Source organism: Pipra filicauda, unplaced genomic scaffold, assembly GCF_003945595.2.
Source record: "Pipra filicauda isolate LSUMZ 115617 unplaced genomic scaffold, ASM394559v2 scaffold554_size360964_pilon, whole genome shotgun sequence".
NCBI classification, from domain to species: domain Eukaryota; kingdom Metazoa; phylum Chordata; class Aves; order Passeriformes; family Pipridae; genus Pipra; species Pipra filicauda.
The window spans coordinates 217,175-239,572 of NW_024104703.1; the positions used below are offsets into that span (position 1 = coordinate 217,175).

Sequence of the window (22,398 nt, forward strand, 5' to 3'; positions counted from 1 at the left end):
TGGTTTCAGCCCCGGATAAGCGATGGCTTGTGGCAGGTTTGGCCACTGGGACACAAGAAAACCACAACCAGCAGCTTCACCCCTGAGTGGTCAGAGTCTGGCAGGTTTAAGGGCTATCAAACCACAGGAGGCCTCAGAGGTCAGCATGGCCTTGGCACCAGCTAATTGCCAACTGCTAATTGCACAGAGCAAATGGGGCAGCGGAGAGAGTCAGGGATGAATTAACCCCTGGACGTACCAAGGATCTCCAAAACACCCAGGAGGTCTATGTCATGCTCAGCTTCTTGCTGGCACCTGTGATCGTGCCTGTATTAGAGAGAGGAGGGGAGAATTCACCATTTCTCTGGCTTTTTTAAGTATTTTTTTTTTTTTTTTTGGTTTCTCCCATCCCTATATATTCCTGCAACTGGGCCCCCAGGGGAACCTCACAGCCAGTCCAAGGGGAATGAACAGGAATTGATGGGTCCTGCTCTTTGCAAAGGGGATTTTCTCCCTCCTATAAGAATCTCTGATTATTGCTGGGTGGAAAGGAGCTTCCCTGGAGGCCATGGGCCATGTTTGTACATCCCTGAGCCTTCTGCTCTGTCTTCCTGGGAACAGTAAATTTGATTTATTTATTGACTTTGTGTTTGCTGAGCCCTTGTCAGCAGTCTCTGGCCTTCGTCTAATATCATTAAGGTTAAAAAAAAAACAGTGGCTGATTGAATCTCTCAGGCTATACCAGACCTGCTGAGGGCATGAGGCTGCTCAGGACCATGGCCAGGAGGCTTTTGGATGCTGACAAGCATGGAGAGGCCACAAGCTCCCTGGACAATCCATGTTATCTCCTGGTCATCCTCACAGTAAGGCAGTTTTCCTGTATTTGGGGTGAATTTCCTTATTAATGTGCCCATTGCCTCTTGGCCTGTCAGTGGCACCAGTAAAAATTCTGTCTCACTCTCCTTTACAAGCCCCTTTAGATATTTATCCCCCTTGACGAGACCCCTGAGCCTCCCCCAGCTCTCCCAGCCTCTCCTTGGACAGGGGATCCTTCAGCACCTGGATCACCCCTGTGGCCCTTTGCTGGACTCTCTCCAACCAGCCCATATTCCCAAGGTGCTGAGGAGCCCAAAACCAGACCCAGTCCCCAGCTGGGGACTCACCAGTGCTGAGCAGAGGCAAAGGGTCCCCTCCTGTGGTGTCACAGAATCACAAAGGCTCAGAAAGACCCCCAAGATCATCGGGTCCAACTGTGATGCTCCTCCTTATGCAGCCCAGGACACTGCTGGCCACCTTTGCCTCGCTGGATCGTGGTGTCCACGCTCGGTATGATGTTCGTGGTCCACGTGGTGTCCATGCTCAACATGATGTCCCAACTCAGCCTGGTGTCCATGGCCCTACAATGCCCCATCCTGGGCAAAATGTGCTCCGAGGATTTGGTGCCAGTGTGTGAGCGGCTGATGGAGCAGCCAGAAAGGCTGTAACAGGAACAATCCTGGCAGAAGATGCCTGCTGAGATGCCTGGATGCTGAGATATCTGGCAGCCAGGGCACTGCCAGCCCGGGAGCCAGCACATCCCTGAGGATGCATCCGGGAAGTGCCACTGGGTGCTCAAGATCGGCCCCAGACACCCCGAGGAGCACGAAACCAAGAAACAGCAGCAACAAACATCATCTGGAAAAGGGAAACTGAGTTTAAAAAGGTAGACAACGGTCTGGGAAAGCAGGAAGAGGCAAAGGGTCTTGGCTGTTCCAGCTGGAGGATGAGAGAAAGGGCCCAGGGAAGCAAAAACAGGTCTGAGAAAAACAGGAAATCGGATTATTTGAGGCAGTTTCCAGGTGCAACAGAAAGACCTGCTCCAGGGAGTGGTATCCTGCACCCCCTCATGTCACTACACCACCAAAAATCACTCACTTCCTACCCAAAACCAGCCTCCCCCTGCAGGAATTTCTCTACCTGAGCTGCGACCCTGCTCGGGAATGATGGCCTGACCCCAGATTCCAACATGGATCATCCTGCAGGAGACTCTGTCCAGCAGCAATTGGCCTGGCTCCTGGAGTGGTTGGATGAGCACTCCACTAGTGAGACTGCCACTAACACCTGTATATAATATATAGGTATTTGTGTAAGGGATTAACCATAGATACACACGGTGGGAGCACGACATACACACATGAATTGTGAGTAATCCTGTAGTAACTTGAAATGCCCACTCGCTTTACCAGTAGTAAAGGTGGAGGAAGGACACAAAGGCACAAACCAAGGACGGGAGGAGATGGATGCTGCCAAGATCTCTTCCCCAAGTACATCCCAGCACATCTGACACACTCCAGGATACAAACACAGGGATTTATTTACTCGGGGCACGTTTAAACTCATCACTTTATACACTCCATACTCAGCCTTTCCCAGAGGCTGCTTCCAATGCACTGTGTTTCCTACAGCCCAGACGTGCTTTTCTGACCACAAACAGCTGCTGAGCACAAACCCAAAGGCCACCAGATGAACCCCAGAGGTGAAACCTCCCCAAAAATCCCCCCCTTCCCGGGCTGGCCCTGGGGCAGCCCCAGCCGTGCTTCTTGGGAAGCGGCTCTTCCCTGGGTCGTGCCAGGTCTCCGTGACTCAGGGAACTGAGACAGGTTAAAAATACCCTCACCCAGAGCTGGAGCAGAGTTGCTGGGTTGTTTTTAACCCCAGCTGAGTGTCTCAGGCTGTCACTGCCACAGGGGTTGGGTGAGGGAGGGGATGGGGATACAGGAACCCCACAGCAGCAGCAAATGCCCTTCCCAGCACAGCAGAGCTGGGCAACAGGATAAATCCAGCATTCCCACGTCTGCCACCAGCTACAACCCACCCCCAAGGGCTGACACTCACATGGGGGAGCACATTCCACTGCTACCACAGGCTCCAGATACCCCGAGGGGGCATTTTCCACCCCTAAGCCTCACGGGGATGACGTGTGATAACAGGGATATCCACTGGGATAACGTATATGCTTTTATTAGCAGTAAGAGACACTATAAAAAACACAAAGTCTCCAAAACAATTTGCAGGCAACTCTCTGAAATACTTAGAAAAATGTTATTTGTAAAACTGTGTGGCTGCTTTTCACACCTGCAAGTGCAACAAGGAACATGACAACCTGCCCTGAAGCCTCCAACGAGGCTGGAACCCCAAACCACCCAAACTCTTTTGCTTCCTTGAATCGCTCCAAGAAACCCCAGGTTGAGAGCCTGACTATCCCAGTGATCTCTCCCACCATTTCCCAATTTGCTCCCAGAAAGAGGTGTAGGAGAGCTCAGGGATGGGATTTGAGCCTCTCCCAGGAGAATTTCTGTTCTCTGAGAAAGGATAACCCTGGGGAGAGGGAACCCCCCGCTGCCCTGGCCAGGAAAGCTCTTGCAGCTCTTCAGGCAAGACCCCAGCACAGAAACACCCCCCAGACTGGTGGCTCGGAGCACAGAGAGGTCCCCAAGTGACCAGGACATCCAACACCCCTTCCAGAGGTGCTGGGGACCGGCTCAGGGTTGTCCCCATCGGACTGAAAGGGGGGTACAAACACCTCGGGGTCCAGCACCCCAGGAGAGCATCCAGTTCTCTCCAGGGGGGAGATGCTTTCTATAGGAATGACATTCCCTTCACAGCAAAGCCCAGGAGAGCCCTGTGGACACAGCACAGGGATGGAGGGGACAGGAGGACAGGAGGGGACAGGTAAGGCTGACCTGGCCATATCCAAGGCTGCTGTCACTTGTTGGAGCAGCAAACAGGAAGCACAAGCTGGCACTGACACATGGTCAACCCAGCTGGCTCATGTTGGGAAGAGGATGGATGTCTTCAGGGATGTCCCCTGATCCTGCCAGAGCCCAAAGAGAACAGAGGAGATGGGCTCGGGAGCATCCCACCATCGTCCAGCAGCAGGGATTTCTTTGGGATTTGCTTTTGAAAACTGAACTCCTTTGCTGTTCCCCCATTCCCTGCCACCTTCCACTGCCTCCCTCCCCTCCTGGATGCACAAACAGCAAAATCCTGCCCTTTTCCCTCCCTCTGAGGGTCAAAGGGAGTGGAAAGCCCACAGAGCGCCCCTGGCAAGCCCCTGGCACAGCAGGGCTGGCACCAAACAGCATTTCCCAGCATCCCCAGGACTGTGGATTTGCCCAGTGTGGATGGTGGCTCTTCCCAGAGCCATGAGCCCACCCAGGCCTCTGGAGGAAGCCAGGAGAGGGATGGAGAGATGAAGCAGGCACAGCTGTGCCCATCTCCTTCAGAGACGCGCGAGGGGCCCTGGGAAAGAGCAGGACAACACAAATAGTCCAAGCCGGTGTTTTCCAAAAAAATTTGTGGGTTTCAGCAGCTTGAACACCTCAGAGGTGAGCCTGGGAGAGGCTGGGACTGGATGGGACACCCAGCATTCCCAGCAACGTCCATCATCAGGGAAGGGCAGCGAGGGAACAGCTGAGGCAGCTCTACCTGCAAGGAGAGGAGAGGTTCTCATCTGAGCCATGTCCCGGGCATGGATCCTCCATCTGCTGCTCACCTGGACCCCTCCAAGGCCTCAGGCAGCTCAGGGTGTCCCATGCTGGCAGTGGCAGTGCCAGAAGGTCTGGAATTCTGCTCTGCTCCAAACTCCACGAGGTACCTTGGCGAATTTATCCCCGGGAGGAGTTACCTGGGACCTACCTGGCTGCACAAGGCACCTGAGAGCTCTCTTGTTTTCAACCAGCAGCAACGTGGGATGGGTTTTCCATCCTTAAGGACCCACTACTCTCTAGGAAGCTCTAGTTAACAGCCCAAGTGTGTGCGTGGTCACACAGAGTGAGTGACTTCTGAGAACATTTAGAGAGTCACTTGCTTCCCAGAAATTTCTGGAGTATTCAAAACCCCACTCATTAAAGAGCATATTCCAGAGCTAAGATAACCAGGAGCATCAGGCTCGGGGGGGAGGGAATCAAGAATATTTCCAGAGTAAATCCCAGCCTAAATCACAGTGGGGATTAAAAAGGGGAGGACAGCAAATCCTCTGAGCCTTCAGAGTGGGGAGAGCAGCCCCTCCACTGCCTCTTACCAGGAGAGGCTGGGATAGCACTCCAAGCTCCCTCATTTCTCCAGCTTGCTCCGATCCAGCCAAGGACAGACTTGGGCTTGTAGATAGTAAGTTTTGGCTGGAGAAGCAGGGCCACCCCCAGGAGGGGGCTGGAGGCATCTTACCTACAGAGCCGAAATGGCTGCTCCGTTTTCCTGCACCAGACGAAGATACCTGGGGATAAAAGCAGCCATCAGCATCATCCCAGAATGGTTTGGATTGGAAGGAACCTTAAAGCCCATCCAGTTCCAATCCCCTGCTATGGGCAGGGACCTTCCCCTAGACCAAGTTGCTCCAAGCCCCATCATCCCCATCTCCATTAAACACCCTGCTCCAGGTGGGAAACCTCAACCCAGGAGTGTCCACCAGCCCTTCCCGACACAGGGCTGGGGTTTGGGGTATGGGGGAGACCCCCCCTGCCCAACCCCACGGTGCCCCACAGGTCCCAGTCCCATCAACAGCCAGGGAGGGGACCAGCCACCAGCTCTGGCCACGTGTGAGCAGGGAGAAGGGCAGTGTGATGGGATGAGCAGAGCAGGAGCACAGCCAGGAGCTTTTCCAGCACCTCCCCAGTGCCCCGAGGCTTTTCACAGGAAAAACCTGAAATCTTTGTGCAACAACAAAACACACCTACAACCCCCGGGGAGAACCTCCCACTCCATTCAAACCAGATCCAGGTCCAGGTCCAGGCTTGGGTGGTTCTTGGGGTTTTTTTGTCCCTCAGTTGGCAATCTGAGAATTAAAATCCCCACTTCGCCAGCAATTAGGGATGGGATGGGATGGGATGGGATGGGATGGGATGGGATGGGATGGGATGGGATGGGATGGGCCAGAAGACACTCTCCAGCTCCAAAAAAGGAGGAAAAGCAAGACTGGAAGCACATTTCCCTTCTGAGGGTAGAAAACCGCAGCAGAGCACGGTGGGGGGTTCGGGGTTGTCACCCTAGAAGGGATGCGTGACCTCCCCTGGCAACCACGGGGTTTTGTTGGAGGCTGGCCCAGATCAGGACAGTCAAATATAACCTCCTGCCTGTTCTGGATGTGCAGGAGGGGTTTTCATGACAACCTTCCCTCTTGTGCCCAGGGGGGGAGGGAGGCAAAGGGAAGCAAAAGAGGACAACGGAGGACAGCAGGACCTCCTCGGATTGGGGACACCCTGCCTGAAACAACAGCTGGGACAAAGCCCAGCTCCTGCCTGTAGGGTGTAGGGTGGCAAGGCCAGGTCCTGCCACACGGTGCCCTTCTGGTGCACAGCACCTGCCACAGCACCCACCAGCCAGGCAGCAGGCAGGGTAAAGGGTCAGCCCAGCACCCACCAGCTGCTCCCCAGCACCCACCTGCGAGGCAGCCGACCACCACGCACGCCAGGACCACGGGCAGCACCACGTTCGCCGAGTCTGCAAAGGGGAGAACCCTCATCCTCTGCACCAGAGGAAATTCAACCCCCCGCCCCCTCCAAGCAAGAACCTGCCCATGCAGCACAGGGAGACGGGGGGGCAGCAGGAGAGACAGGATCCCTCTTTGGGGGCTGTTTTCCCCCGTTTCTTTCCCTGGGCAGGGGGAAGGAGCCCCCACTCACGGTGGACATGGAGCAGGAAGGAGGTCTCGTTCTGGCTCACGGCGTTGCGCACCACGCACGCGTAGTACCCGCTGTCCCTCATCGACACCCTGACGATGCACAGCGTGCTGTTGTCCTCAAACTGGATGCGGTCACTTCCCAGAAGCAGCTTCCCATTTTTCTTCCACCAGTACAAGTCTGCCTTCCCCTTCAGGACGTTGCAGACCAGTTTGGTGTCGTCTCCTGCCTTCACCGACGAGTTGCCCACGATTTCTGGCTCGGACAGCGGTTCTGGGAGAGACAGGCGGACTGTCAGCGGGCAAACCCGCGGCTGCGCGGATGCCCGGCCACGGAGGAGGGTTGGCCGTGGCATCACTCACCAACAACGTACAGCTGGAACCAGTCCGTGGCCTCCTCCTCGGAGCTGAGGCGGTACAGCCGCCCGTCGCCGCGCCGCAGCACCATCTGCAGCGAGAAGTTGGTCTCGTTGAACCTCGTGCGGTTCTCGTAGGGGCGAGCCGTGCTGGGGGGCCGGTCGAAGGCATAGCGGAGGATGACGCCCTGCTCCACGCCCGCTCTGTATTCCCAGGACACCGCTCTGCCCACCCGCAGCCGGGGCACCGTGAGCAGCACGGTGCAGCCCACGGCCGAGACCAGGCGCCCCGAGGCTGGGCTGAGGTCGGCCGAGTAGCACGGAGCGAGTGTGCGGGCTGGAAAAGAAACCAGGGGTGACTCCACGGCTACAGAGATCCCACTTCACCCACCGGGGATGAAGGAGGTGCTGCAGGAACCCTTCCTGGCTCAGCTGCTCACAAACAGTGGGGCCGAGGAGGGGATTATTTATAGAATCATGAATCATGGAACGGTTTGGAAGGGACTTTAAAGATCAGCCAGTCCCATGGGCAGGGACACCTTCCACTAGCCCAGGTTGCTCCAAGCCTCGTCCAGCTCAGCCTTGGACTCTCCCAGGGATGGGGAGTGTTGGAGGGCAATGTGTGCCAGGGCTTCACCAGCCTCACATGGAAGAACTTCTTCCCAATATCCCATCTGACCCTACCTTCACCAAGAAACCATTCCCCCTTGTCCTGTCACACCAGGCCCTTGTCCCCAGTCCCTCTCCAGCTCTCCTGGAGCCCCTTTAGGCCCTGCAAGGGGCTCTCAGGTCTTCCTGGAGCCTTCTCTTCTCCAGGTGAACCCCCCCAGCTCTCCCAGCCTGGCTCCAGAGCAGAGGGGCTCCAGCCCTTGGGGGGGCCTTCTCTGGACTTGCTCCAACGGCTCCACATCCTTCTGATGTTGTTCCCCGGGGCTGGAGGCAGCTCTGCAGGTGGGGTCTCACCTGGGGGGGCAGAGGGGCAGAATGCCCCCCTGCCCTGCTGCCCACGCTGTGGGCATTCAGCCGTGTTGGCCGGGTCGCGTTGAGCTTCTCACCCACCCAGACCCCCAAGTCTTTAAGCAGCGACACGGAAAGGCTCCTCCCACGTTACAGGGGACAGACCCCGGGGGACGGAGCTGCGGGACCCCCCGGGCAGAGCCCACCGCCCGCGGGGCCCTGCCGGGAAAACGCGCCGAGAGCCGAGAAAAGCCGCAAGTCCCTTCCCGACCTTCCTCTAAAAGCTTTTCCCCGGGATTAAGGCGTGCCCGAGCCTGGACTCGCCTTGGCTTCTTAAAACAGGCGCCAGGAGCAGCCCCCCAGAGCCGGAGGGCTCGATGCTGCGGGAGGGGCCCCCGCCCGCCTTTCCCCCCGCGCTCGCCCCCGACTGGTCCCAGCTCAGCAAAACCTGCCCGGAACGCGCCGGGTGAGACCCGCGGGCACCCCCGGAGCGTGACCGACCCCCAGGCGGGGGCATCGCGGGTATTTCCCCCGCTCCTCCCGGGGCAGAGACTCGCCTGTGATCCCCGGGCCGGCTGCCGCGCTGCCGGGGGCGAGGAGGAGGAGGAGGAGGGAGAGGAGGAAGGGGAGGAGGGGGACGGGGAACATCTGCGGGGCCGGTACAGCGGCGGCTCCGCCACGAGACTCGGGCAGATCCGTTGGGGCGGGACCGGGCGGTTCCGGGCGGTTCCTCGCCTCTTCCTCCTCCTCCTCCTCCTCCTCCTCCTCTCCTCTCCTCCTCCCCCCCCCTTGCTTGCTCTCCTCCTCTTCTTCCTCCTCCTCCCTTTCTCCCTCCTTCCCTCCCTTCCCCTCCTCACCTTCTTCCCCTCCTCATCCTCCTCATCCTCCTCTTCCTCCTCTCTTCTCTTCCTCGTCTCTTCCTCCTTTCTTCCTCCTCTCTTTCTCCTCCTCTCTTCTTCTCTCTCCCCTCTTCTCCTGCTCCTGTCTTCCTCTTTTCCTTCTCTCCTCTCCTCCTCCTCTCCTCTTCCTCTCTTTCTCCTCGCCTTCCCTCCTCTCCCCTCCCCAGGACATCCAAACCCAACCCACAGAACCCCCCCAAGGCCCTGGGCGCTGCCTCCTCCTGCCCCTCCCGTACCTGTCACGGGGCAAACGCCCCAAATCCCAGCACAGAGGCACTGAGGGAATGGCCTCACCCCATCCCCTGCCCCCGGGGGTCCTTCACGGGGCAAAGGATCCCACCACAGCAACAAAAACTGGGGATTAATCATTTCCTGGAGCAGTCCTCCAGCTCCAGGGAGGGCTGTGGGAAGGACGGGACCGCGGCTGGGACATAAAGATCCCGCTGCTCCCCCAGGAGGTCATCACGGAATGTTCCGTGGGGAACAGATGGGGAGGGAGAGGGTGTTCTCCTCCTTCCCTCGGTGGTTTCCATCACTTGGGCAGCTTGGGAGGGTGAGGAGGGCACAAACAGATGTTTTGTGGCAGGAAAAGCCTACGTGGTGCTTTGGGAGGCTGGAGGCTGGGAAACCAACCCATGAGATATATAGATGAATAAATATAGATTAGATAGAGATATAAAAATAGATATAGGCATAAACAGATAGATATAGGTAGATATATAGATAGATATAGATATAGATGATATAGATAGATATAGATATAGATATAGATATAGATATAGATATAGATATAGATATAGATATACTAGATGCAGACATAAAAACCTCAGCCAAGCCAAACTGGTTTGAGTACCCTGGGCAGGAGATCTTACTGCTGAAGGCAGGCTCAGACACCCTTCTTGACACCTATTCCTGGCCCCCAGCAACCTCAGAAACACAACAAACTCAACACCCATCACCTCTGGGTCCCCTTGGTCCCTATCCAGAGGGACATTTTTCCCTGGAGGAGCGTGGCTTGGCAGCCTGCACCCCCTCAGAGGGGAGATGCTGAGCCAGGATCACCAACGTGGGTGAAAGCAGTGGTGTCGGGTGCTCCCAGGGCAGGCGAGAGGGGTCACACACCTGATGTGGCTGCAGCTGGGAACAGGATGAATTCACAACTCCTGGCATTGTGTGTGCACAAAACACCAGGGAGAGCAGGGCTGGGGGTAGGATGGAGCCACCACACCCGAAAAAGCCTCGCACGAAGCTTTTGGGGTGTCTCGTGGGGGATGCTCTGCTCCCTCCGTGGGTACCAGACCCCTCCAGGACCAACAAGGGGAGCGTGGCTGCAGGGACAGGGGCTGGAGCAGGGACCAGACCCAGCATGGCCAGAGGAGGATCTCCAGAAGGACATTAAGAGGAGGAAAGTGGACTCAGGCAGGAGCCACGCAGCCATCCCACTAGAGGGAGTGAGGAGATCAGCTGTCCGAGGAGCGAGCTGAAGTGCTGGGATGAGGGAGCCCAACCCAGGGAAGGAGCTGCAGCAGAAAATCATCCCCTGCTGGAGCCTGGGGTGCTCCTGGCCAGGGCATGTGTGTCTTGGAGCTGCTGTCCCGCCTGGGGGTGTTCCAGAGGATATTGCTGGGTCAGCAGCTTTAGGGTTCTACATCCCTTGCTGGTCTGAGGCTTCATGGGGCTCCTCCACCCAAACTCCCACGAGCTGCACAGGAGCTGCCTGGATCACTATGGAATGTCCCTGATCCTCCTTCCCCTCTCTCCCTACCCCTTGGCTCCCAAGCTCCAGGTCCCCCCACCAGCCTGAGCTCAGCAAGGGCTGTGAGCACCAGCTTGTGCCCATCCAAGCCAACCTATCCTCTCCCACTTGGGGCCTGGCACGTGTGGGGCTGGAGCAGCTCTGGAGATGCCCTGGTGCCACCAAGCAGGGAAGGTCTCCATCCTCCCCGTGACAACAGGGACAAGCAAACCCTGGCCCCAGCTCCAGGTGGGGAGAGACCCAGGGAATGGCTGGGGGTGCTCCCAGGGTTTGGGGGAAAGAGGCTGGATCCTCATGGCTGATTCCTCCCTGTAGCAGCCCAAAGGCTGGGAGGGGCCAAAACTTGCTGCCCCTCCACCCTGCGCAGCCAAAGCCAGGTGTGCATCAACCCAAAATGTGCAAGGTTCATCCCAAAACAATGTTTCTGTAAGACAGAGGCAGGCAGGGAACACACACACGCTCCCCCCTACCCCTGTGAGCTCCCCCAGCAAGGGCAAGGGGCCTCTCCCAGCTCCACAGGCAGTGAATGGAGTTCAGCATCTTCACAAGGAGCTGGAGAGAGAATTCTGGGGAGGGGGAGGGAGGAGGGGATGGAAAAGTGCTGAGCCAGCAGGAAACCTGCAGTGGGAGGCTCTGAGTCAGCCCCAAGCATAGTTTCACTGAAACCACCCTCCCCAGCCTCCACATAGCTACAGATTCCTGGGAGACAAGGCAGAGGGTCTCTGCCCTCACACACGAGAGCTGGAGAGGGACTTTGGACAAGGGTCTGGAGTGATGGGACAAGGGGGAATGGCTTCCCGCTGCCAGAGGGCAGGGTTAGATAGGATGTTGGGAATAAATTCCCTCTGAGGGTGGCGAGGCCCTGGTACAGATTGCCCAGAGAGATTGTGGCTGGACACTTCCATCACTGGAAGTGTTCAAGGCCAGGTTGGACAGGGCTTGGAGAAACCTGGGACGGTGGAAGGTGTCCCTGCCCATGGCAGGGGTGGATGGAGGTGAACTTTAAGGTCCCTTCCAACCCAAACCATTCTGGGATTCTGATTCTATGGAACTGAGAGCCCAGGCTGGAGAGGGGGAAGCTGAGGCACAGAAGGGAAGGGAGCCAAGGCACCGTGAATCCTCTGGCTCTGCTGGGCCTTGGAATAAGGCTGGATATGGGAGCAAGGCTGGTCCCTGGCACCAGGAGAGGGCAGGGTAAGCCTGAGCCCAGCGCAGGGTTCCCAGAGGGTGCTTCACTGGTCAAGAAGGTGAGTTCATCCTGCACATCAGCTGGATCCACTGACCTTCCTGTTGGAGGTAGGGTGTGATGGGGAAGAGGTTTTTCCCTGAAAAACACCTTGACACAGGAACTGATCGATTCAAACCGAAAGACAAACATCTGAGGGCACATTCCAGGGAGGTTGCAGCAGCTCCTGAGCTGCACGCGATGACTCCACATCCCAGGGGCTGCTGTTTCCTGACAGAGGATCAGGATCGTGTGGCCAGCACATGTTTGGAATCCTCAGCTGCTGGAGCCAGTGCCAGGCTGGGCTTTGCTTAAAGGAGCAGCCACGGGGAGCTGAGACCTGGCTCTGGGGCTTCCCCTGGGAGGGATGTCTTACAGAGACCCAGCTTAGGGGGGTCCAGCCTTGGCCAACCCACAGACATTCCATAAAACATGGCAAATAACATAAATGGCACATTCCACCATCCTGCCTGAAGCAAACTGAAGTGAATCCAAGGGACAGGCTGGGAAATCCCAGAGATACAATTCCCATCTCCATGCAGGTATCCCCTGCTGGGTTTTTCCCCCGTCCCAGCCCCTCACTGGTGGCACTGGGAGGCTCCAACAAACCCCTCTCCCGCTCCCCTGCACTTGCTCTGCACAGCAGAGCACTGAGGAAACAGATTTCCAGGCTCCACTGACCCGGCTCTCCCAGTGCACAGACCAGGAAACATTAGAAGTGAAAAACAATTCCTCAGCCAGGACCGAGGCGTTTTTTTTCCCTGGCTCCCACCCAGTTTTCTCTGCACAGTTCCAGTTCTGGTCCTGCCCTGACTCACAGACAAATCTCCCTCCTCCAAGGCCCAGAGAGCAGCCCCAAGCTCCGGGTTCTGGTTGCTCCTGGCTTCCCTCTTCTCCTTGGCAGAGCCCAGCTGCATCCCTGCCCCATCTGATGGAGCAACACAGGGATCAGCGGTCCCAAGGTGCTTCAGAATGTACATCCATGTCCCACTTGCAAACCACGGAATCATGGAATGGTTTGGGCTGGAAGGAATCTTAAAGCTCATCTGGTTCCAGCTCCCTGCCATGGGCAGGGACACCTTCCCCTAGACCAGGTTGGAAAGTAGTTTGTTTCCCAGATGGGCCTTTTCCAGCTCTTCCCTCTCCACCTGGTTCTGCAGGCCCTGAGCCTTTTTCATGAGAACAACCAGGAGGGTTGATTTGTCATCGGATTTTTCAGACATAATTAGTCATCTGCCCCGAAACTCAGTGTGCTCCCCAAACTCCATGGAAGGCATCTCACCTGGGGAAACAGCTCCTTGCCAGGGCAGGGATGGTGCCACAACAGAGCAGCTCCGGGCTCTGGGCACCAGGTACACGCTGAGCTGGCAGACAAGGGGGAAAAAACACTCATGGGCTTGGCAGAGGCTTTGGGGTGGAAGATCCCTTTGTCTGAGGAGCATCCAGAGTGATGCAATATGGAGATGGAACGGGCAGGGGTTCCCCAGGGAGTTCAGCAGCCCATTCCTGCTGGAAAAGCAGAGGTGGTAGCGATGAGAGGCCAGCAAGCAGCCTGAGCTAAGAGGCTTTGGTTGGTAATAAATCAGTCCTCAGCCCTCTAGCCCTCAGCCCTCGTGTCTTCTGGGGTCCCCCCTCCTTCTCCCTGCTCCTGCAGCTTTGATCTGAGCAGGTTCCAGTGCAGCTCAACAGGGAACAGGGAACAGGGGGGAGTGCAGCCCCCAAACTACAGCAGTGTGGCCTTTTTTGTTTAAAGAGCAAGAGACAAAACCTTTCTGTTACCCAGAAAATGCCAGAAAAACACCAGCCTGCTTCCCATCCTCTGCCTTTGCCCATCACAGCCCACTGGAGACATTTGGAGACACTGGAAAGTGCAGTAACTGATTAGATCCGTGATGCAAAGGCATTAGTACAGCCCGGCCAAAGGCTTTTACAACAGCAACAAAAGCTGATAAAGTGACTAATTGCACCCTTTCCCACATCTGGGAGGTCATGAGGGCAGGTCAAAGGGCTCTGCACGGAGTCAGGGATGCCCAGGGGCCATCAAGAGCAGCTGCTGCCACAAACAGAGCCCAGAGTGCCCAGGAAAGGACGTAGAAAGGGGTCCAGAGTCACTTGTGGTGACCCCACGGGCTCCAATTCAGGCAGGAGGAAAGGCAGGAGCTGCCAGAGCCTTTGCCATGCTCTGCCCCATGTATGACCAGCTCGGACATTGGGGCCACCCCCATACTGCAAGTGGTGGCTGCATTTGGGGACAGGCAGGGGACCAGCCCTGAGCACCCCCTGACAAGGGGCATCTCCTCATGTCCTGGGGGGAGACCCCCAAACAGCCTCATGTTGCCTCATCATCACCCCCTGACCCACAGGAGGGTGGGCACTCCCCTCTCCTAACGTGGCGAAGAGCCTGGCAGTGCCACACAGACACCAACACCATCCCTAAGGGAAAAGAAAGCAGAAAAGTAGGACTGGAAGGATGCTGGGGAGGTTTTCCTTCAAACTCCTGCCCTGGCAGTTGTGGGAAGGGACAATTCCTGTCCCCCCACCCAAGCCCAAGGTGCTTAGAGACCTGAGAGGCAGATGCTGCTTCCCCTCAGCCCCACAAAGCTATCAGGAGAAGAGAAACTGGACCTGCTGTTTCTCTTTGAATTATCCCAGAAAATCCAGGCTTAAGGGCCAAATCCTGAATTGATGTTACTCCTGAGGTATCACAGATGGGTTAGAGCCCATCATGGATCACAGTCTGGCAGAGCTTTGGGTCTCAGCTCTCACCAAGGAGAGCAGCACCGAGGGGACCCCTGTGGGGGGTCAGCCCTGGGGGGCTCAGAGGAGCTCTGGTTTCACAGCCACATCTCAGTGACATGTCCCTGTGAGCTGCAGCGCTGGCCTGGAGACACTGAAGGGCCAGATGTCCTGGGAACGGGATGGCCCATGGGGCAGATACCTCCAGGGTGGCACTGGAGGTGTCTCACCCACTCCCGCCTTTCTGTTTGCTTTCCAAACTACTCCGAGTTTCCATTGCAGAGTGATGGGAGCGTGACCCACCTGCAGGACAGAGCTCTCAGGGTGCAGAGGGCAGCCCTGTGCCCAGTCCAGGTGGGCAGGGTGGGCACATTCCCCCAGCAGTCAGTCCCGGTGTCACCGCCTGGTCCCGGTGTCACCGCTCGGTCCCGGTGTCACCGTCGGTCCCGGTGTCACCGCTCGGTCCCCGCGGAGGCCCCGCCCCTCCGGCCGCAGGTCCCGCCCCCAGACACGCCCTCCGCCAATCGGCCTCGCCCCGGCCCCGCCCCCGCGGGTCGCTGCCGCCGCTCGGTGCCCGGGACAGCGGGACCGGGACAGCGGGACCGGGACAGCGGGACCGGGCCGGGCCATGGCCCCGCACCCGCCCAGCGCCGGGCACTACCTGCGCTCCGACAGCGGCGGCTCGGAGGCGCCCATGCTGGCGGAGGGTCCCGGTCCCGGCCCCGCTCCCGGTCCGGACGGCGGCCCCGGGGCGGTGCGGGGGCAGCGGCGGCGGCGGCGGTGCGGTCCCCTGTGGGGCAGCGTGGCTGTCATGGCCATCCTGGCAGTGCAGATCGCCTCCACCACCGGCCTCTTCGTCTACTTCACCATGGCCATCTCCAAGGTGAGCTTTGCCCCGCGACCCCCCGCCCCGTTTTCCGGGGGGGGCCGGGACCGGGAGGGAGTGCCGGTGGCTGCGGGAGGGCTCTGCCCGCTCCCCGCTCCGCGCCTCTGCCGGGCACGGCAGCGACCGGCACTGCCCCGGGCCCCCGGGAGCCGCGGATCCAGATGTGGAATGGGGGGTTGAGACCGTCTCCAGCTCCACAGGGAGCCGCGGACCCAGATGTGGGGGCAGGGGAGGGGGTGGACACTGCCCCCGGCCCCCCAGGGAGCCGCGGATCCAGATGTGGAATGCGGGGTGGACACTGCCCGAGCTCCGCCCGGAGCTGCAGATCCAGATGTGGAGGCGAGGAGGGAGGGGTGGACACTGTCGCGGATCCAGATGTGGAGAGACAGAGCCTTTGTCCTGGGCTCTGTCTGGAGCTGAAGGTCCTCATTGGAAGGGGGCCCTGCCCTGGGGTCCCATCAGATTCTCCAGCCCCAGAAGTGGATGTGGGGGGATTTCCTTGGGCTCCGGGCCCCGCCGACCCCTGGTTCCTGCTTCATCTTCCCCTTCCTCCATTCCCAACTCTTCCACACTCCAGGACCCCCAAATCCTCCTCACCCGCTCTGTGAAATGCTGGGACCCCCATACCAGCACCCCCCCCCCCCCATTCCAGCAGCTCTTGTGCTCTTGCTCCTGTGCAATCCCAACAACTGTGCTGGGATCCCGCCATTCCCACCTCCCGTGGGGTCACTCGGGCCAAATCACTCACAAACTTGGCCACGATCCTGCCAACACCCTCCCAGCTCCCTCCAGCCGCTGATTCCAACCCACAACAACCCCCCAGCAGCGTCAGGGAAACACCAGACGAGAGATCCACGGGGAGAGGGAAACTCAGGGCCGCCATGGAGGGCACCCTCATCCCTGAGGGTCCGGCAAGAAACGAGTCCTGCAGTGCCAGACATTCCACAAACCACACCGGAGACGGGGAAAAGGGAAAAGCCCAGCCCACGGAGGAATAAACAGCCTGTCTGGAGCATCCTTTGGAGAGGGCTCCAGCCCTCCTTTAGGCTTTGTTTCCATCCCTGAGTCACGTGTGATCCCGCTGTGAGGGATTTACATGAAAGGCGCCGCATGAAAGGCGCTGGAGGGAGCAGGCGAATGAGGGAGACAGAGCCCCAGGGAAGAGCTGAAGGGAGGGGGAAACCACGGAAATGGACCGATTGGGGCCGATTTCAGCGGCCGGTCACTGGATCCCTCCTGAGATCTGTGCTGGGAACAGGGAGTCAGTCTCCTGGAGCCTCTTTAGGCCCTGGAAGGGGCTCTAAGTTCTCCCTGGAGCCTTCTCTTCTCCAGACTGAACACCTCCAGCTCTCCCAGCATGACTCCAGAGCAGAGGGGCTCCAGCACTCGGAGCATCCTCTGGACTCGCTCCAGCGCCTCCCCGGGCCGGGCTGACCCCGGTTCCGCGGGCACACTCCGTAGTCAGCGCTCCGGGCAGCCCGGAGGTGTGTGCGCTGCCCTGCCCGAACACGCACCCGCCGCGGGGATGCCACGGGAACAGCCCCATCCCTCGGGATTCACTGCCTTGGCACCCCCCGGCACCCCCCTGGGCGGGCAGGTGTGCGCAGGGAACACCCTCCGGGGTCACCCGCAGCCCATCCACAGGGAATCGTGCCCCCCTGGCAGGTCCAGCCAGGGGCACAAGAGTGCAGAAAGGAACCCAAATCCCTTCAATCTGACATCACGTGGCTGTCCTGCAGATACAGTCTCTATTGATCCCAATATCCTGTGGATATAGAGGTTCTATTGATCCCAGTATTCTGTGGATCTAGAGGCTGTATTGATCCCAGTATTCTGTGGATTAGAGGCTCGATTGATCCCAATATTCTATGGATTTAGAGGCTGTATTGATCCCCATATTCTGCTGATAGAGAGGCCATCCTGATCCCAACATTCTGCAGATCTAGAGGCTGTATTGATCCCAATATTCTGTTGATATAGAGGCATATCCACATGTAGATGGGATATAGATCCCAAGGGTGAGCACATACTGGTGTGAGGCAGTGAGTACCCACAGCTGTGGAGGGGAGGGGTCTGGGGGTTCTGGAGGTGGCCAAGCCCTGGGTGACGACCCAAAGCCTCCTGGGTCTGTCCTGGGATCTGGAAACCACCCATGTGACAGAGGTAGGGTGGCCAACGAGCCAGTGTGTTCGTTCCCAGCTCCTGGCACACTGATTTCAGGGCAGCCATTCCATCTGTGCCTCAGTTTCCCCATGCCCTAGACAGCAGCACAGTGTGGGGTGACCCTGTGGCCACCAGATGTGACGGTCACCACAGCCACACCACGGCCAGAGCGGGGCCGGGACAGCCCCGGGACAGCTGGGGAGGGGCAGCTGGCCAGGGGAAGGGAAGGCTTCCCATCCCAAACCACAAGCCAGCACAGGGAAGTGCCCAAGACCTGCCTGGGCTGCCCTGGCACTGCTCAGGGTCCCAGCTCGGCAGTTGGAAGAGCCAAGCTGTGCCAGAGCTTGTTTTGCAATCCCAGCTCAGGTCGGGAAGCAGGAGGAGCGTGGCCCTGGCTGCCCAGGCACGTCCAGCCTCCTGCAGCAGCTCGTGCCTCCCGGAGCCCACGGAGCCGAGGCTGGTGGGGCAGCTTCTGCCCCAGAGCAGTGAGCACTTCCTGGAGCTGGAGAAGCCTCATTTTCCCCGGGGGAGGGAGGAAGAGATAAGAAGATGGATAAGGGGAATTTTGGGTTATTTACTTGGTGCTCTGTGGCTTGTAAGAGTCCTCGAGTCCTGCCTCCTCCTCCGCCTCCACCTCCCGCTTGGCGTTGGAACTCCATGAAAGGGGCTGGAGTGCTTCCAGAAGCACTGGGATGGGCTTCTGCAAAGGATCACGGGAGGACAAGATGAGATTTAGCATGTCCAATCCACAAAAAACAGAACTTTGCCTGAACTCAGATCCACCCAGCCTCCCACTGCCCCCTCCATCCTACACAGGAGACACAGCCGGGTTTGCATCCTGGTGGTGCCGCCTGTCCCACTGCCAGCTCTGGGACTGGGGCAGCTCAGGGTCCTTCTCTGAGCCCCCCTGGTGCTGGAGGAGCCAAGCTGAAGGTGGCTGTCCCACGTCCATGCCCCATTGCCCCCTTTCTCCATCCCAGTTTGACATGCCGGTTTGTTTCCATCCCAGCTGAAATCCCAGGCTCCGGGGAGTGCGGAAGAGCTGCGGTGTCTGCAGATGCTCAATCAGCAGCCCGAGGGCTCCAGCCTGGAGGAGCTGAGCAGCAGCCAGACCTGCCTCAAGCTGGCCAGCACCATCAAAGCCTACGTGGCCACGGTGAGCCTGGGGAGCAGGGGAGGATGGGAGACCTCCTGGCTGCCCCCCTGCCTCAGTTTGCCCATCCACCTCCCTGCAGGGGTAGGAGGGGGGGAATGGTAAGGATGGTTTAAGGAGGGGGCTGGACCCAGGCCCTCCACAGCAAGGAGATGGTGGGGCACAGAGACAGTGTTACAAACAGGGTGACGGGGGCTTGGAGGAGGAGCTGGGGTGTGGGAAACCCCTGTTTCACCTTTAACCGTGGGACCTTCTCCTCTCTGTGGCCCAGGTGACAGAGAACATCCTCCGCAGGAGCGCAGTGAAGGGTGAGTCCCTCTCCCAGCTCCGGGGGAGCAGCCGGAGCTGGGATCCACATGCACACACCGGGATGTCAGCAGCGGGGGGGCTGGTGGGCTCCAGCCCTGACTCTGGTGCTGTGAGCTGGGCGGGAGAGGGGAGAACCTTCCCACTGGGTGGTGAAGGGCACAAGTCCCAGGAATGGGCTGGAGGGACAGCCATGTCCACCTGTCTGGAGTCCAGGGAACCAGGGCCATGGGATAGCTCAGACACGTTAGATAATGATTGACAAGACCCCGAATAACCTTTCTCTCTGATGGGTCAGTGGGGCATTTCCCTGCCCTGCTGGCACAGGGCTGGGTGTCCCCACACTTGGTCCTCTACAGCTGATTGTCCCTGTCCTGCAGAGGCCTGGCGGAGCTACTTCAACACCTCGGAGGGGCAGGTTCCTCCCAAAACAGCCGGGAAGCCCTCGGCACATCTCACCCTCCGCCCTCAGAGCCTGACCCAGGATGGTGAGTCGAGGTGCACCAGTGGGTTTCCAAGATGGGAACAGGGGAGAGGACTCCCCCAAAGGGCGGGTGACCAGGACAAGGAGGTTGGGGAGCCCCACTGAGCACCAGGTGGTGTCCGAGATGGGAACAGGGGAGAGACCTCTCCCAAAGGGCAAAGGACCAGCATGGGAGGAGATGTTGGGTGACAGATGGGGACCAGTCCAAGGCCACCTTCCCCATCCCTCCAGAGTGGGAGAGAGTTAGAGCCACCCCCTCCCCTTCACCTGAACCTGCCAGGCCGCTCCCCTCAGTGACCCTCCCTTTCCCCAGGAGCCTCGGAGCGCTTCGGGAACCTGTCTCAGTCGTGCCGCCACGCCATCACCCGCTGGGAGCACAGCACCCTGCACTCCCACCTGCAGAACATCACCTACCGCGACGGGCGGCTCCGGGTCGAGCAGCCGGGCAAGTACTACGTGTACTCCCAGATCTATTTCCGCTACCGCAGCGCCGGCGCCCAGGAGTCGGGCCCGCAGCTCGTGCAGTGCATCCAGTGGCAGCCACCCCACAGCCAGCCCATCCTGCTGCTCAAGGGCGTGGGCACCAAGTGCTGGGCACCCGAGGCGGACTACGGGCTGCACGCGCTCTACCAGGGCGGACTGTTCGAGCTCAAGGCCGGCGACGAGCTCTTCGTCTCCGTGTCCTCCTTGGCCATCGACTACAACGACGCAGCTGCCAGCTACTTCGGGGCCTTCCGGCTCGACCTCTGACACCCCCTCTGCTCCCACCTGCCCGCTGATGCTCCCACGTGGCCCCGGGACAGCGGCCCAATGGCCAGGGGGTGGCACAGGGTCCTTCCCAGTGTGTCCTGTCCTTTGCGGTGAGGGACAAACCAGAGAGGGCACGAGGCGCGGCTGCCCGCAGGGACCTGCTGTGCTTGGGGCCACCATCCAGGTGGGAGGAAGCCTGAGACCCTGGAAGGGTCCCCAAGGACTTACAGAGGACATGCATGATGGGAGACATCCCAGCCCTGGTGGCACATCACCTCCCAGGCCCTGCAGCAGGAAGGGCACCAGGGCCACACCTGCCATGGCAAGACACAGTGTCCCCGTGATGGGGTGACCCTCCACGAGTCTGACCCCACCTCGGGCAGGGACAGCCCCAGCTGGGCTGTGGGTGCCAGGGACCCTGGGCTGGAGGTGCTGGGGCAGCAGCCAGGGTGAGCAGGGAGCAGCAGCACAGGGGGCACAGGGCTGGCACCCCCAGAGGGGGCACAGGGCTGGCACCCCCAGAGGGGGCACAGGGCTGGCACCCCCAGGCCACTGCCTGCAGGGATGAGGCAGATCCAGTGTCAGCCTCTGGAAAGGAGTGAAGGAGTTTCGGTTTGGGCAGATCAGAAACCTGGGGCCACACCGGTGATGGGCTCCAGGGAGGGCAAAGAGCAGGACGGCGACGTCGGAGCAGTCGCCAGCCCCGGCACCACACCCGGCACGTGGCACTGGGGAGTGTGGTGCCCAGCCAGGCTGCACAGGACCAGGAGCTCTCCATCACTGCTGCCCAAGCACCTCCTCCCTTGGGGATTTTGTCCCCCCCAGCCCTGAGGGACCAGCGCAGCCCCCGCTTCCTCACCCCTCCAGCCCTGGCAGTCCTTCATCTGCAGGATTCCAGCACCGGGTGAGCCCAGAGGTCATGGCAGGACCTTGGAGGGACCAAACCCACCCCAGGTGATGGAGGCCACCTCAGAGGCCAAAGAGGGGTTCAGGCAGGGCCCAGCCCAAGGCCCAGCCAGACCCCAGGGTGCCACAGTGGGTCCCCACCACGCCATGGCTGGGCAGGGGCTGCTCCTGGCTCCTGCCATTGCTCCCACAGCTTTCCAGGCCTGACCCCCCCCTGCATCCTTGGCTGGGCCTGGGGGGCTGAGCCAGGTGGTTCCCACATCCCTCCACACCCCCAGGTGCTGGGCATTCCCACTCACCAGCCCCCATCTCCTGCAGGCTCCTGCTCCAGGGGGGCTGACACAACCCTCCCAGGGGCACGGTGCCACCCTGGCACCCGGAGCCTCCCTCCAAAAACTCATCCAAAGCCAGAGAGCGCTGAGAGCATCCTCCTGCCGCCTCCAAGGGGGTCACAGGGCTGATCCCCCCGTGGCAGGGCTGCAGGGTCCCATATCCCCAGTCACCACGGGGGGAGGGAGGAACAGAGGGGTGGAAGGACAGAGGGAGCTGAGCTGAGCCTCAGCTCTGCAGCACTTGGCCCTGGGGCACGTTGGGCTCTTGCCCAAAGCAAACAAAACCCGAAAGCGCATTCCAAACCCTTCCATTCCAAAACCACGTTGAAAATGATCCCTTTCCCTCCACCTCTCATCCCACCTCCTCCTGTCCCAGCCACCTTGGTGACCCACAACAGGAATGGGGCTTCCAGGGCTCTTGACATCCCCACCAGTCCCAAACTCCCCCCTTGGTGAGCACTGAGCTCATCCCGGCTCCGCATCCTGCCTCCTCTGGCAGCAGCCACGGGAGCTCAGGGCTGAACCAGCCAAGCCAGGGCTGCAGGAAATGCAGCAGGTGGTTCCAAGATTTCCTTTGAAAGGGGGTTTAAAGTGGACATGGCCCGATGGAGCCGGCAGGAGGTTGTGTTTGCCGGGAAGGAAGCAGGGAAAGCAGCCCCGTGTGCATGAGCGGGGAGAGCCGGGCCCGGCGCCAGCGGGCCATGGGCCACTCCACTTTCCTGGAAAGGAGAGGGCTCGTGGGTGGATGGATCGGGGAAGGAGAACTCCACCAGCGTCAGGGCAAAGAGCAGCCTCACCCCGTCTGGGGAGAGATGAGTGGTGCAAAGAGAGATGGGATGGAATTCCTCTCTGTGA

General features: G+C 59.4%; 2 protein-coding genes across 2 annotated transcripts; one reads left to right on the top strand and one right to left on the bottom strand.

Moving 5' to 3' along the window:
* Positions 1-2,963: 2,963 nt before the first annotated feature.
* LOC114000834 (carcinoembryonic antigen-related cell adhesion molecule 1-like) lies at positions 2,964-8,614 on the bottom strand. The gene is made up of 6 exons (XM_039387326.1): positions 8,505-8,614; positions 6,998-7,327; positions 6,639-6,908; positions 6,397-6,456; positions 5,185-5,233; positions 2,964-4,446 (listed from the first exon to the last, which is right to left on the bottom strand). The coding sequence occupies exons 1-6, from the start codon at positions 8,593-8,595 to the stop codon at positions 4,443-4,445; spliced, it is 804 nt and encodes a 267-aa protein (XP_039243260.1). The 5' UTR covers positions 8,596-8,614; the 3' UTR covers positions 2,964-4,442.
* A 6,532-nt stretch (positions 8,615-15,146) lies between these two features.
* On the top strand, positions 15,147-20,757 carry LOC114000833 (tumor necrosis factor ligand superfamily member 10-like). Its single transcript, XM_027745461.2, has 5 exons — positions 15,147-15,446; positions 18,622-18,768; positions 19,037-19,073; positions 19,452-19,559; positions 19,869-20,757. Exons 1-5 carry the CDS (start codon positions 15,192-15,194, stop codon positions 20,303-20,305), a joined length of 984 nt encoding a protein of 327 aa, XP_027601262.1. The 5' UTR covers positions 15,147-15,191; the 3' UTR covers positions 20,306-20,757.
* Positions 20,758-22,398: the final 1,641 nt, after the last annotated feature.